Below are 16,984 nucleotides of genomic sequence, written 5' to 3' on the forward strand. Positions count from 1 at the left end.
TGAAATAGACTGCTGTCGACTCAGAACATGTCCTCTGGAGGAGATTGAGTGAGTAAAATGGAAGTCACATCGATGCCTGGTCCTCAGGGCATCAATGGCACACGACGCCCACATGACAAAAATGGCTTTCAATAATTGAACACATTCTTAGAAAAAAAGGCTCAATGGGGTTCTATATGGTACCATATCCTTGACTTTAAAGAACCAACAAGATTCTGTATAAGGAGAAATTTCTTAAATGATCACATAATACTTTTCAATATACGCCGTTTAATTTATAAAAACAATTAATTGAGCTGTAAAATTGTAACTGCAACTGTAAAACTGTAAAAAAAAAAAAAAAGTTTTATGTTCTTGTGTCAAATCAACTATCATTTTGAGTTTCTGCTAATCCCTAAAACTCAAATTTTTAGTTTCAATGAACTCAACATTTTAAGGTAATCAGGTTAGTTACTTTTCGTAAATTAAACCAACAAATAATTTTTACAGTTAGGTGTATTCGCTTTTCCTCAACTCACAAGCTCCAATTTGGGAAACCCTGACGTAATGTGATGCTTAATATGCTTCATTATGTTGCTAAAGAATGGAATATATTTTCTTTCTCTTGTATTATTATATAAATAATCCTATTTTCTAATCTGTGCGCAAATGAGTTACATCAAAAGTAATAAAAAAGTAGTCAGAAATGTGTAATCTAATAGATTATGTTACTAACTACAATTTTCACCATGTAATCGATTTGTTGGTTTAAAGGTGCCATCGAACATTTTTTTACAAGATGTAATATAAGTCTAAGGTGTCCCCTGAGTGTGTCTGTGAAGTTTCAGCTCAAAATACTCCACAGATTTTTTTTTATTAATTTTTTTAACTGCCTATTTTGGGGCATCATTAACTATGCACCGATTCAGGCTGCGGCCCCTTTAATTGCTCCCACTCTCCGCCCCCTCCCGAGCTCTCGACTCTATCACTGCATAAACAAAGTTCACACAGCTAATATAACCCTCAAAATGGATCTTTACAAAGTGTTCGTCATGCATGCTGCATACATACATCGGATTATGTGAGTATGGTATTTATTTGGATGTTTACATTTGATTCTGAATGAGTTTGAGGCTGTGCTCTGTGGCTAACGGCTAATGCTACACTGTTGGAGAGATTTATAAAGAATGAAGTTGTGTTTATGAATTATACAGACTGCAAGTGTTTAAAAATTTAAATAGCGACAGCTCTTGTTTCTGTGAATACAGTAAGAAACGATGGTAACTTTAACCACATTTAACAGTACATTAGCAACATGCTAACGAAACATTTAGAAAGACAATTTACAAATATCACTAAAAATATCATGATATCATGGATCATGTCAGTTATTAGCGCTCCATCTGTCATTTTTCACTCTTGTCCTTGCTTGCTTACCTAGTCTGATGATTCAGCTGTGCACAGATCCAGACGTTAATACTGGCTGCCCTTGTGTAATGCCTTGAACATGAGCTGGCATTTGCAAATATTGGGGTCGTACATATTAATGATCCTGACTGTTATGTAACAGTCGGTGTTATGTTGAGATTCGCCTGTTCTTCGGAGGTCTTTTAAACAAATGAGATTTATATAAGAAGGAGGAAACAATGGATTTTGAGACTCACGTCATGTCATTTCCATGTACTGAACTCTTGTTATTCAACTATGCCAAGATAAATACAATTTTCAATTCTAGGGCACCTTTAACACAAAGAAAGTAACTTGGTTGTCTTAATATTTTGAGTTCAATGAAAATTTAGTTAATACTAAGAAAGAGAACAAAATCTCTTTCTTTGTATTAACTCAAATGTTTAGTTTCAATGAACTCAAAATATATAGGCAACCAAGTTACGAAGTTAACAATTTTTTACAGTAATGGATTACAATTTGTAAGTCATCTAACAATGCTTATATAGTACACACACAACAACATCATCTGAAGGACAGATATGAGTTGAATAGTATATTTGGTAACTTCACTGTATAAAAAAAAAAAAAAAATAAAAAAAAAATCTAATTTCCATTTTGTCACTCTATTTTAAAAGTTGAACTATTGAATGCAGAATAAGGAGGCGCTCACACAGAACATGTTTTTCCATTCCTATTCACTACTTTTCCATTGTTTTTGTGTGTAAACGCGCTAGACGGACGACATGTATGACAGCTGCGCTCGCGTCTTGCGTCTTTTGCAGCATCTCACGCATGACACAGCGTTCTAAAAATGCAGCACTCAAGTTAAAATCAGTCCAACTTTAAAAAAAAAAAAAATGCATCTCAAGACCTTGTGTTTTTCCCCATTCCACTGCTCCGCATCTTGCATTCTGTGTGAAAGAGCCCTAAACTGGCATTACTCAAAAAAATAAATACATTTTAATGCCATTTAGTATGGGCAACTTAAAATATTAACAGCAAGAACTTACAATGTCAAGTTTGGTGGTGAGGGTTCAAATAACAGGCTGCGGGGCTCTGATGATGCTCTTAAATAATCTGTGCTTTAGGTCAAAGCATGTTTTAATTATATTTAGCTGTAAAAGTTTAAAATGTTTAGAGTGATTAGTGTTCCCTTCAGTCAAGTTTACTCCATTTCTATGTTATATAGTCTATAACTTTTGTTGTATAGACTATATAACCATGGATCCAAGCATGCGATGCATGCGATAATGTGCAGAATTTCTTTTTGATTAATTGACTTTTTTTCTCTTGGCAGACTTGAGACTCTGACTGCAAGACGAGTGGCGGTTTCTCCGAGATGCCGTCAGCGACACCAGAGGCACAAGAACTTTGACATGCCGCACAATGACACACCGTTAAGACAAAAAAGAGCTGCCGAACATCGAGCATGTAACTACAGGACGCTCGTACAGATCGGATGAATCAAGACTCTCATTATGTTGGAATATAATACACTGAGCTGCACGGAGCGCATACAGGCCCTAATTAGTGATGGATTAATATTCTTTACCTGCCTCATTCTCCAACGGCACAAAAGCACTGATCAGTGTATCATTTCAAAGCAATTATGAATGAGTTCAACTCTGAACCGAAGACCATGTAGCTCCATGTAAAATGCATTTACTGATTAAAATGTATTAATTCACTGTATGTTGAGTAATGTAAGTTCACCATCATATCTGGTTTCAAAACTAAAATATAAATGCAATAAATGTCCATTTCCCAGTTTGTGACTTTATTGCATTAAGCTGCGTATAATCCATGCATATTTATTATTAAAAATATACAAATTTATCCTAAATGTATGTAAGCAAATAAGTAAGAATTTGAGTGTTTACACCCTTTTGCATCAAGAGAAAATGGTGCAATCAAATTAAGTAGGCTACTGAGTTAGTGCACTAAGTAGTAGCTACTAATCCCAGAGCGTGAGCTAATTTAAACCATACCATATGAATACCTGATGAACCGAGTGTTCAAACCAAAAGCAATGTCCTTTCTTTGCTATTAAATGAGTACAAATCTATTCAAACAGATGTAGGCTACATTTACATTTTAAACCTGAAATTAAACTCTTTGGTGAGGATGGACTCCTCCAGTTTTGACACAAATAGGCATCACATTTGCATTCAGCCATATCTTGTCCTGGTTTTGTTTTAGATAATGGAATACAAAAGCAATCAGTTCTGGAAAATGAGACGGCCGGAATTAAATAAAATGGAGCCTTTTAGGCAATCCACTGCAATTTCTGATGTGTTGACCAATTACGCCTCTCTCCTGTTCACCGTAATTCAAAGCAGCATTTGTAGCGTGGAGCTCTTAGAGCAATCTCAGCATTTCCACATGCTTAATTAGAGCAGATCTGTTATTCAGAATGAATGCGTCTGTACTGTTTGTGTATGTGGATCACTGATAACACACACAAAAAACCACACAGCACTTCCTTTATAAAGTCTGCTAATGCAATAGACTGTATGAATCATTCTGCATAGAATAAGTGCAGTTACAGTACTTCAAGAATCTTTCTACCTGATCTAAGCAGTATAATTTCAGTCTATTTATTGGTTACCTATAATGTAAAGCTCATAAACACGTACTGTAAATGCATAAACAGAAGCATGAATTCACAATTGTTCTGAAATGTCAAAATGCAGATTATTATGATATATTACCAACAATATTCGTAATGAATTTGTGTTTGTCATGCTCCTGTACAGCACTTTGAACAGGATATTTAATGCAAAATAATAAAAAGATTGGATGGTGGAAATTAACAGGTAGAATTTATGACTAAGAAGTTGAAAAAGTTACAATTTGATTTGATTTTAATACTGATGAATCATTCACATCAAGAATAGGGATGCACACTTGTGGGAATTTAAGGCTGGAAACTTTCCATGGGAATTAACAGGAATATATGGGAATTAATGGGAATAAACTGGGAATTTGCTAAATTGCATCTTAGCCTATTACAGGGAATTTAAATGTAATGTGAAAAAAAAAGTCTTGCAGCATAATCTTAGTTAAAAAAAAAAAAAAAAAAAAAAAAAACAGATTTAATGCAGTTTGCATAAATTATCACCGTCCAACCCTTGCAGAGGTCTTTATAACAAATGAGATTTATATAAGAAGGAGGAAACAATGGAGTTTGAGACTCACTGTATGTCATTTCCATGTACTGAACTCTTGCTATTCAACTATGCCAAGGTAAATTCAATTTTTGATTCGATGGCACCTTTAATTTAAAGAAATTTCCAATTAATTCCCCAAAATTCCCAAAAATAAATTCCCCAGATGACGTTCCCATAGAAAGTTTGAGAATATTTATCAAGATCATTCATTTAAAGAAGTATCCAATTAATTCCCATGAATTCCCATAAATTCTCAAACATTCCCTAGATTAAGTTCCCATGGAAAGTTTCCGGAAATTACCAAGATCATTTATTTAAAGAAGCCATATTATTCCTTTTTACAAATTGTTGGTTTTGTTTTCAGGCTCTATTAGAACAGGCTTTCATGCTTGAATGTTCAAAAACACATTATTTTCCTCATATTCTCCATTGTTGCAGCTCCTCTCTTCCCAGTCTGTCAGTAACGCTCTGTTTAGTTCCTGTCTCTATGAAGCCCCTCCTTCTGAAAAGCACAATGTGCTCTGATTGGTCGGCTGAAGCACTGTGTCATGATTGGTGTTTGCGAGATGTCCCGCCGCTTACTATAACCGGCAGTTTCAACACACTACTAACTTAACTCAACCAGGCCCCGCCCCTTTATTCTGCATATGAATTATTTAAATGAGGAATTTTGTGACGTGTTCGTTCAAGGAAGAAAAGTCAAGACTACAATGGAGGCGTTTCAGAGAGTTCAGAAACATTGACACTGATATAGAAAATAACTTTGTGCTTTGGGACTTTTCATTTTTCTTTTTCATACTCAAACATCAACATTACACACTAAAGAAAGATGAATACGGGGAAAAAATGGATAATAGGACCCATTTAAAAAGGTAAATAGAATCAACCTGTAAATGAATTCTACAGTATACGTATCCCCAAAATATCAATGCATGCAAAATGTAAAAAAGACCTTCTAGTAGAGACATTCTGGGAGATTTTCTAGCAAAAGGGAAAGATGCTTGCAGTGGTGTTGCGCTATAGTGTTCTGAAAATTCGCCCTCAGGTTCCTACACATGCTCCTGAACAATTTCTTGCCTCACGCAGTTGAGATGTGAGAGAAGAGCAGCTCTGCAACAAAAGCTCCTCATGATCGCCTCTGACTCATCTCAACAAATAAACACATGCCTCTGCGTAGATGACCACAGCGAGCAGGAGATAGAAAAGACGACTGGTCCACCTGCACCTTATTCCGTCCGAAAACACCCACATGAAGCGAAAGAAGAGGTCACATGACCACAGTTCGTTTTTTCTTTATATGCCTTTAGGGGCAGATGAATCTGACAGATGAAAGAAATTGATTGTACAGAATATACAGCTGCTAAGAGCTTCTTCCTCTTGACTACATCTTCATAAGCATTCGTAGTATCAACCCAGTACCTTTTAAACATGATTTTATTTCCCAGCGGATCGATTAAAACCCATGCACTGGACTCTCAGAAGTTGCGCTGCTATGTTATTAAATCAAGTGCTTAACAGTTTTGGATGCAAAATTCATCAGCTGGTCAGTGAGCGAACTGTGGGTGGTCTGTTTAACAAAGTTATGGTTTATGTGTAGCCTACAGAAAAATACAATGTACAGACTTCACATGGGGCAAAATGCATTAACATGAATGCTATGCAAACATATTAGTTTTATATGATTTGAAAATGGCAGGGGGGAAGATGCATGGACATTTATTTGTGTTATACTGTACTATGGGGCTTCTGAATGCTTGAATCTGATTGGTTGACAAATGTTCTAAGGTCTGCAATTTTCTTCATGGCCATATTTCTTTGCCAAATTATTTCAGTTATTTCAAAGTCTTTACAGCCTACAACAGCAAAAAAAAAAAAAAACCCTTCGATGACTGATCAAGCAAATAAATATAGTAAACAGAATTAAAACAACTAATTATTTCCATGTTTTTTTTGTCACAAAATTACATTTTATTATGTAAGGAAGGAACATACTCTCTTTCTCCTGCTCTCTGTCCCACTCAAATGTCTGGAAACTTGTTTCTGCCACTAAATAAAAAAATAAAAAAAAGGTTATCTTACAATTCTGACGTTTTTTTCCTCAGAATTGCAAGTTTTAAACTCACAATTGTGAGATATGAAATCAGAATTGCGTGATATAAAGTCAGAATTGCGAGTTATACAGTCAGAATTGCGAGATATAAAGTCAGAATTGAGTGATATAAAGTCAGAATTGCGAGTTATAAAGTCAGAATTGCGAGATATAAAGTCAGAATTGCGAGTTATAAAGTCAGAATTGCGAGATATAAAGTCAGAATTGCAAGATTTAAAGTCAGAATTGCGAGTTATAAAGTCAGAATTGCGAGATTTAAAGTCAGAATTGCGAGTTATAAAGTCAGAATTGCGAGATATAAAGTCAGAATTGCGAGTTATAAAGTCAGAATTGCGAGATATAAAGTCAGAATTGCGAGATTTAAAGTCAGAATTGCGAGTTATAAAGTCAGAATTGCGAGATTTAAAGTCAGAATTGCGAGTTATAAAGTCAGAATTGCGAGATATAAAGTCAGAATTGAGTGATATAAAGTCAGAATTGCGAGTTATAAAGTCAGAATTGCGAGATATAAAGTCAGAATTGCGAGATATAAAGTCAGAGTTGCGAGATATAAAGTCAGAGTTGCGAGATATAAAGTCAGAATTGCGAGATATAAAGTCAGAATTGCGAGTTATAAAGTCAGAATTGCGAGATATAAAGTCAGAATTGCGAGTTATAAAGTCAGAATTGCGAGATATAGTCAGAACTGCGAGATATAAAGTCAGAACTGCGAGATTTAAAGTCAGAATTGCGAGTTATAAAGTCAGAATTGCGAGTTATAAAGTCAGAATTGCGAGTTATAAAGTCAGAGTTGCGAGATATAAAGTCAGAATTGCGAGATATAAAGTCAGAATTGCGAGTTATAAAGTCAGAATTGCGAGTTATAAAGTCAGAGTTGCGAGATATAAAGTCAGAATTGCAAGATATAAAGTCAGAATTGCGAGATATAAAGTCAGAGTTGCGAGATAGAAAGTCAGAATTGCGAGATATAAAGTCAGAATTGCGAGATATAAAGTCAGAGTTGCAAGATATAAAGTCAGAATTGCGAGATATAAAGTCAGAACTGCGAGATATAAAGTCAGAATTGCGAGATATAAAGTCAGAGTTGCAAGATATAAAGTCAGAGTTGCGAGATATAAAGTCAGAATTGCGAGATATAAAGTCAGAATTGCGAGTTATAAAGTCAGAATTGCGAGTTATAAAGTCAGAATTGCGAGATATAAAGTCAGAGTTGCGAGTTATAAAGTCAGAATTGCGAGATATAAAGTCAGAGTTGCGAGTTAGAAAGTCAGAATTGCGAGAAATAAAGTCAGAATTGCGAGATATAAAGTCAGAATTGCGAGATATAAAGTCAGAATTGCAAGATTTAAAGTCAGAATTGCGAGATATAAAGTCAGAATTGCGAGATTTAAAGTCAGAATTGCGAGTTAGAAAGTCAGAATTGCGAGATATAAAGTCAGAATTGCGAGATATAAAGTCAGAATTGCGAGATATAAAGTCAGAATTGCGAGATATAAAGTCAGAATTGCAAGATTTAAAGTCAGAATTGCGAGTTATAAAGTCAGAATTGCAAGATTTAAAGTCAGAATTGCGAGATATAAAGTCAGAGTTGCGAGTTAGAAAGTCAGAATTGCGAGATATAAAGTCAGAATTGCGAGATATAAAGTCAGAATTGCGAGATATAAAGTCAGAATTGCAAGATTTAAAGTCAGAATTGCGAGATATAAAGTCAGAATTGCGAGATATAAAGTCAGAATTGCAAGATTTAAAGTCAGAATTGCGAGATATAAAGTCAGAATTGCAAGATTTAAAGTCAGAATTGCGAGTTAGAAAGTCAGAATTGCGAGATATAAAGTCAGAATTGAGAGATATAAAGTCAGAATTGCGAGATATAAAGTCAGAATTGCGAGATATAAAGTCAGAATTGCGAGATATAAAGTCAGAATTGAGAGATATAAAGTCAGAATTGCGAGATATAAAGTCAGAATTGCAAGATTTAAAGTCAGAATTGCGAGATATAAAGTCAGAATTGCAAGATTTAAAGTCAGAATTGTGAGTTATAAAGTCAGAATTGCAAGATTTAAAGTCAGAATTGCGAGATATAAAGTCAGAATTGCAAGATTTAAAGTCAGAATTGCGAGTTAGAAAGTCAGAATTGCGAGATATAAAGTCAGAATTGAGAGATATAAAGTCAGAATTGCGAGATATAAAGTCAGAATTGCGAGATATAAAGTCAGAATTGCAAGATTTAAAGTCAGAATTGCGAGATATAAAGTCAGAATTGCAAGATTTAAAGTCAGAATTGTGAGTTATAAAGTCAGAATTGCAAGATTTAAAGTCAGAATTGCGAGATATAAAGTCAGAATTGCAAGATTTAAAGTCAGAATTGCGAGTTAGAAAGTCAGAATTGCGAGATATAAAGTCAGAATTGAGAGATATAAAGTCAGAATTGCGAGATATAAAGTCAGAATTGCGAGATATAAAGTCAGAATTGCGAGATATAAAGTCAGAATTGCAAGATTTAAAGTCAGAATTGCGAGATATAAAGTCAGAATTGCAAGATTTAAAGTCAGAATTGTGAGTTATAAAGTCAGAATTGCGAGATATAAAGTCAGAATTGCGAGATATAAAGTCAGAGTTGCGAGTTAGAAAGTCAGAATTGCGAGATATAGAGTCAGAAGTCGCAATTCTGACTTTGTATCACGAAATTCTGAGTTTATAACTCACAGTTGTTAACTAAGAAAAGTACCTTCTCTCAATAACCTTTTTTAATTTCATGGTGGAAACAAGCTTCCATACAAACACACGTACACACACTCACACAGAAACATGTCAGCACTGGCTGCTCTGTCGATTTTATCAGTAAAATAGTTTAACAATGTAAGTTACTCAAGAGTGGCCACTTTACGACCACAGGAGTGCATTATTTTCTATTAATTCAACAACTCGTCGTCAATTATTCCTTACTTAATCCACATTCAACCATTTCAAAAGGCTTAACCAGCTTGCCTTTTAACATCAGTTTAGTTCACGCATAACTGACAGTCATGATTTTAATTTACAATAATCAATACTTAAATTCGTCACTAGTAACTAACTTTTTGTCCGCACTCAAGATTCGATATCCTTGGCTCATTTTGAGTCTCTCTGAACAGATACGGATCAATGAATCAGTGAATACTCTTATAAATTAGGTAAATTAGATGCTTGTAAAATAAAGTAAATAAAGCCTACTTCGTCCCCACTGCATACTGTAACATTAATGGGGTATTCTGAGCATTAGACTGCATTTGAACTGAAGCACAGTCCATCTAATGAAGAAGGGAGACACGGCCCTGTGTCTGTTTGATCAACCTGAGCCTGTTTAACATTCTCCAGGAGTGTTGCAGATATTCATGCGTGTACCGCAGTGAAAATGCAAATATTAAATTAATCTTCATTTTCACTCAAGCTTGTTAAGTTCACTCTTCCGTACAGAATCGTGCTGAAACACAACCACATCGGGATCTACAGTTCCTCTAAACGTTACACGAGGGTTTTTACATGTTAAAGTGATCATCTCTTGTATGATTTATTAACCAGGCTGTGCATTTAAATTCTGTGTGACTGTGAACGTAGAGGCTGTAATGAGAAAGATGTAACAGCGCTAAAATAGAGCTGCTTTTGATGCTTCGTTGTTCATATCAAAGAATATTTTCTCCTTTTTGTGTTTAGGAAACCTCCATTATGTTGTCCTTTACTTTTCAGGAAAGACAATGTTCTGAACACATCTGATGCAAATATAGACAGCAGTATCTCAAGGCATAAAGCAAAATTAAAAATACTGCATGTTTATCATATAGGCATAATGTCTGCTGCATGACAATATAGTTTTACCCTTCAGTCTGTAACACCTTATAATGAGGTTTCATTTGTTAGCACTAGTAACTACATTAGTTAACATGAACAATATACCTCAAAAATATTTATTAATCTTAGGCTTAGCTAATATTAATCTTCTCGACATTTGTTTTCAGATGAAATGTAATCTGTTAACATTAGTTAATGCACTGTGAACTGGACATTTTATTTATTTATATATTTCAGCTATGCCAAGGCAGAATTTCTCATTAATTTAGTTTAACTTAAAGTACTAAAATTACTAAAAGTTAAGTAATGTATATATATAAACATATTTAAGGAAATAAATTAATAAAAATGACCAAAACACACAACAAAATTACTAAAATGTTGACTAAAATAAAAGTGAAAACAAAATATATATATACAAATAAAATCTAATTCAAAATAGTAATGATACTAAAACTTATTTTATTTGAGCTATTTAAACATTTCTCATCATAAAGTACCAAAAGGGAAATAAAAATGTATAACTATATAGACATATTTAAGAAAAAACTAATAGAAATGACAAACACACAACAAAATTACCAAAACACTGAATTAATTAAAAGTGACAACAGAAAAATATAATTAAAATTCAAAATATTAACAAAAAATACAATTAACACAAGTCACAAGTTAAAGTACAAAAATAAGAGTTTATATGAGTTTTAACACTACACATTAATATTTGTTCAGCTTTAACAAATTGATGGAGAAAAATGATAATCTTTTGGTAATTGGCATGCTGCCGACGCAAGAATCTGAAGATCAGAAATCATGTCATGGTTCAATGACATGACCGGTCATTTCTTTTATTTATTTATTTATTTTTGTCCAAAGGCCTTAATAATAATAATAAAAAAACAAGGATATGACACCCAAAGTATGTAAGGTAGTACAACTAGATCTCTTTTATTGAATCCAGAAGGTTTTAATTATATTTTGCTACATATAGTTTTCGATTTTGAAGTGTCAAAAGATCATTCAGTTTAACCGTCCAAAGACCAATACAGCCATTTCATTTGTGATTAAAATACCTTAAAATGTAATAAATGTTAATATTTTTTTATTCTGGCGTGATTTTATAACATCACATATCAACATAGTGCAAAATGGTATTAAAATGATGTGTAGAAGTCGTTGCTTTGTTATGAGAAAGAATGTCCGGAAAAATAAATTTCATTGATGTCATTCGGAGTAACCAATATAAAGGGACCATTTTGGATCAAGTCATGCGGTCAATATCATGTGACAGGATGTGACATCATTCAGACGTCTGCAAACGATCACATGGTTGTGAAGCAAAGTAACTAACTCTCTCTTAACTATTTGAAAAATGTATGTTTTCAATTGCTCATAACATCAGGTCATTCGGTACAACCGCTATAAAACATGGAAAATCTTGTAATATTTTAAAAACTTAAAAAGTTAAACCGAATGACTGTTTTTGGTGACACATTTTGTCCATCTTGTAAAAAAGGACAAAAGCAGTGTTAATTGATTACAAAAACCACATAATCTCATTGTTAACACTTAATAAAACTTCAAAATTAATTATATCTCCATCATGTTTTTTTTTACTCTTTTAAAAACCTTATTTTTTTAATGACATATATGTTGAAGATTATCACAAAGCAAAGTTTTATAATGTCTATCTGAGCCGTTACAGCTGCAGAGCAGGAGAAACACTGCGCTTGTGTTCAGTGAGAGATTGTACAGTACACACACACACACACACACACACACGCACACACACTCATACACACACACACACACACACACACACACACACACACACACACACACACAGAGTCTTATCAGTGTTGGTTCACCTCCACGGCCAGCAGTATGTCAGCCATTAAACTCCTGATATCAGTAGAACAGACATTCAGAGTCCAGAGCTGCATTGCCATCAACTGTTCAAAGCGAGTTTAACCTGAAGGAGAAGAAGTAAAATTATCCTTAAAAAAGGCTTTAAGCGCCTTTTATCCTCTCAAAAAACCCACTATAAAGTTAGCATAAAGGCCATTTTATTACACGCTTTCAGTTTTACAACCCTGCTCTATCATTTTACTGGGCGCATCCACGATCGCTTTCCTTTCAAAGCTGTTGTTTGGTTTCCGGGCGTATCATTTTTGACCCCCTCTTATTATGGCCTCATCAAAAGTGTGCCAATCTATCAAAGAAAAGGTTAAATGATTGACTGGTTGAAGTGATAATTGCACGATTGCCTTCTTCCTCTCGCCAAGAAAGTGGCAGAATATATATCAGCGTGTTTGCGTGTGTTAAAATGTCAGATCGTAATCATCAGCCAAGTGGAATAATGATGAAGTGCTTGTGTCTTAATTGAAATTTCACCTCGTGAGTGGCGTGCCGGCTGTATTTTTAGTCCCTCTGCACTTCAGCTCTGCGTCGGCCCACACACTGCCCTGACAAGAGAGCGCTGCGTGTTTTTCTCCATATCCATCCCTAGAGTATGAGAGAGAGAAGAGAACAGTACACTACTCACTCTACTTCAGCTCTATCTGTACTGTGCGTAGTATGTGCTTTTTCTGTGTGCATGGATTATTTGGATGAACTACTGCAGTTGCTAAAATGAAAATCAGAAAATCTGTATCCCAAAATGCAATGCACGCCACTTGTTTTGTGTATATTGTGAAATGTATATTAATAGAAATGCACATCATTTCAATTAGACATCATTTGCACAACTAAACATGCAAAAATGTGTATTAATTCATATTGATGCTTTTTGTACTTATTTTATGTTCAGATAAAAACATGCAACAACAACAACAAAAAACATGCAACATAATGAGGTCTACTGTTGAACCCTCTGTCAAAATGTGAACACACACAAAAAATCATGGACAAACCTGTTCAGGTTTGACTGTAGTAAAATTCATGGAAAAACTGACACTTCAAATCAACATTTCAAACAAAATAAATCTAAACCTTGACAAAAAGTAGGCTTTGAGAATGTCTAAGTATAAATCCAATTCCACAGCTTAAAACAAATAAGTGTTTATGTCTAAAAACCACTAGAGAATTTATAAGCCACTTTATATAGAGCTATATAGGAATCTAGTGGTTACACCATGGCAATACATACGTTTTCTTTTTTTACTCCCACCAGATGGCACTAATCTGCCTCCAAAAATTGGATTTTAAATGCCTTGTCTCTATTTTATGGAAGAGGATTAGGGCCAAGTAATAATAAAAAAATAAAACCATCTCGAGATTAAAGTTGTTAAATTTCGAGAAAAAAGTCGAGATAAAATGTTAAGAATAAAACTCATTAAATTACAAGAAAAAACTCGTTAAATTTCGAGAAAAAAAAATCGAGATAAAATGTTGAGAATAAAGTCATTAAATAATGAGAAAAAAAGTCATTAAATTACGAGAACAAATTTGTTAAATTACGAATTTGTGCTCATAATTTACCGACTTTTTTCTTGTAATTTAATGACTTTATTCTCGTAATTTAATGAGTTTATTCTCAACATTTTATTTAGACTTTTTTCTCAAAATTTAACGAGTTTTTTCTCAAAATTTAACAACTTTAATCTCGAGATGGTTTTATTTTTTTATTATTGCTTGGCCCTAATCCTCTTCCGTACTATTTTAACATGGAATACTGCTTGAAAAATAATTAAAAATATATTATATAAAAAAAATGTGCACTATTTTCAATGGGCAAAAATAGCTAATAAAAACTGTAAAAGTATTGCACAGTATCATAAAATACCCTCAAATCTTTGAAGAATAATCAAAAAATATTATTGAACAAAAACATATTACATTGGTTTTCCTGAAAAACAAAAAAAGTTAGATTTCAAAGCTTCTGTCACTTTTGACCACGCAGGAGCCAAGTGTGACCCCTAAACAATCTAGTTTAGTTTATCTAGTAATATCTTAAAGGAACACTCCACTTTTTTTGAAAATAGGCTCATTTTCCAACTCCCCTAGAGTTAAACAGTTGAGTTTTACCGTTTTCGAATCCGTTCAGCCGATCTCCGGTTCTGGCGGTACCACTTTTAGCATAGCTTAGCATAGTTCATTGAATCTGATTAGACCGTTAGCATCGCGCTTAAAAATGACCAAAGAGTTTTGATATTTTTCCTATTTAAAACTTGACTCTTCTGTAGTTAAATCGTGTACTAAGACCGACGGAAAATAAAAAGTTGCAATTTTCTAGGCTGATATGGCTAGGAACTATACTCTCATTCAGGCGTAATAATCAAGGAACTTTGCTGCCGTATCATGGCTGCAGCAGTGCAATGATGTTACGCAGCGTCTCTCACAAACGTCTCCATGGTTGCAAGGCATGTTCCCTGTGCAAGCAGGGGCTCACGGGCGCTGCGTAATATCATTGCACTGCTGCAGCCACGGAACGGCAGCAAAGTTCGTTGATTATTACGCCTGAATGAGAGTATAGTTCCTAGCCATATCAGCCTAGAAAATCTGAACTTTTTATTTTCCGTCGGTCTTAGTACACGATTTAACTACAGAAGAGTCAAGTTTTAAATAGGAAAAATATCGAAACTCTTTGGTCATTTTTAAGCGCAATGCTAACGGTCTAATCAGATTCAATGAACTATGCTAAGCTATGCTAAAAGTGGTACCGCCAGAACCGGAGATCGGCTGAATGGATTCGAAAATGGTAAAACTCAACTGTTTAACTCTAGGGGAGTTGGAAAATGAGCCTATTTTCAAAAAAAGTGGAGTGTTCCTTTAATTATATTTGGGGCTATTTACACAACACCGTTTTCAATTAAAACTGAAAACTTTTCATGCGTTTTGTCTGTTACACGGCAACAGCATTTTGGCGGTATAAAAACTATAACCATTATTATCTCTGTGTAAACTACAAAAACACAAATTCGTGAAAATGGTGACGTCATGCACATGCGTATTACACATAGGCACGTAGTTTCCTTACAAGGTGACATCGCCATCTACTGGCCTGGCAGCAGAATACAGCGCTTTTATTTTTTTTTCATGGATCATTTTGACAAATCTGTACGTGAAAAACGCAAAAGGAAAAACTTCAGTTTTTAGTACATTGTTGTCAAGTAAACACACCCTTAATTAAAGGTGCAGTAAGTGATTTCTGAGAAACTCTGTTGAAATTGAATCTGATCGGGAACCAAAACACACTTGTAGCCAATCAGCAGAAGGGGGCGTGTCTACTCATGATTGGGGAGGAGAGAGAGTGAGCAAGAGGGAGATTTGAAGAAAGAGAGATGGCTGAGAGGCATTACAAAAGAGAAATTTCAGATTTCAAATTTCAAGTGTTTCTCAGAAATCGCTTACTGCACCTTTAAATGAAAAGTATCACACAAGAATGTTTTAGAAGATTTTTCACTTCCAAAAACTGTACATGTAACAGTATTTCATTGTAAAAAAAAAAAAATACGCAGCCTTAGAATCTGGCAAGATATCCTAAAAGGCAGGATAATTATGATTTTTACCTTTTGGAAGCAGCAGCTCGGCAGGTTCAGGAACAGCGTGAGCGCGACAGGGTCACACACTCCCCCTTCATCACAGTCCCGCTTCAGTGAGCGATCGCTCCCCTCCTCCTCCTCAGCGATCACCACACACCGCTGCTCTCATCCGTTCATTATGGCCTCTGATTATGTTTCAGACTTATGAAATATTCCCTACAGTCAGAGGGATGTTTAACCTCAGGCGCTGCTCGACAGGCGCAGTTAATGCTCCATATTTAACCCACTTGTTGGATATTCTGGAGAGAAACGTCTGGAGAAATCTACCTCATCCGTATTTCCTCGGAAAATAATCAGTTTCATCAGTGTAAGGAGTCAGGATGCGAAACAATCCTCAACTTCTTCTGTATTATTTATTAGACTACAAGAATTGCAGTAAGACCGGAGGCTACAACGTGTTCAGTACAGCATTATGAAACATAACCGAGTTTGATGTGTAACAGAAAACAGGGTTTGTGAGAAACGCAATCAAAACAGGATGTTGTCTCACTGTGAACCTCCCGGAAGATTCAATCGCACACGCAACACGAGTTCATACAGTAACATTAGATGTTAGACATCGAGCTGGGCCTGATGCCAAAGTGCACACGATGCTAGAACAAGATCATGTCTCTTCGACATACATTAGTGCCTCAAAACAAATGAGGAAAACTATACAATGCCACAAACACAGCAAGCCTATTTAAAGGAATATTCCATGTATTTCCAGTTTCATGTTGCCTGTAGTCAGAACAAGTAGTAGTCAGATGGTCAGAACAAAAGTGGTAGACATGTTACTTATTATATTTCCCGGTGAAAATTCTTATTTTGGTCATACTTCCAAGACTACAATCTGTGATTGCGAAGTACAGTACCCTTCAGTGCGGTGACTGACAGCAAACGTTCTCCTCAAAACATTACATTCA

General features: G+C 34.8%; 1 protein-coding gene and 1 long non-coding RNA gene across 2 annotated transcripts in view; one reads left to right on the plus strand and one right to left on the minus strand.

Annotated features, from left to right (window-relative positions):
* tpo (thyroid peroxidase) overlaps positions 1–3,056 on the plus strand; it is a 55,882-nt gene extending 52,826 nt beyond the window's left edge. The window contains exon 11 of the mRNA XM_067366933.1: positions 2,726–3,056. Within this exon, the coding sequence (XP_067223034.1) occupies positions 2,726–2,739 (14 nt within the window). The 3' untranslated portion in view covers positions 2,740–3,056. The remainder of the gene's footprint in view (positions 1–2,725) is intronic.
* Positions 3,057–11,147: 8,091 nt separating this feature from the next.
* Positions 11,148–16,580, minus strand: LOC137006965 (uncharacterized). The gene is made up of 3 exons (XR_010892546.1): positions 16,047–16,580; positions 12,931–13,041; positions 11,148–12,508 (listed from the first exon to the last, which is right to left on the minus strand). It is a non-coding gene; the product is annotated as an uncharacterized lncRNA (long non-coding RNA).
* Between the last annotated feature and the right edge of the window lie 404 nt (positions 16,581–16,984).

Source organism: Chanodichthys erythropterus, chromosome 18, assembly GCF_024489055.1.
Source record: "Chanodichthys erythropterus isolate Z2021 chromosome 18, ASM2448905v1, whole genome shotgun sequence".
In the NCBI taxonomy this organism is placed as follows: domain Eukaryota; kingdom Metazoa; phylum Chordata; class Actinopteri; order Cypriniformes; family Xenocyprididae; genus Chanodichthys; species Chanodichthys erythropterus.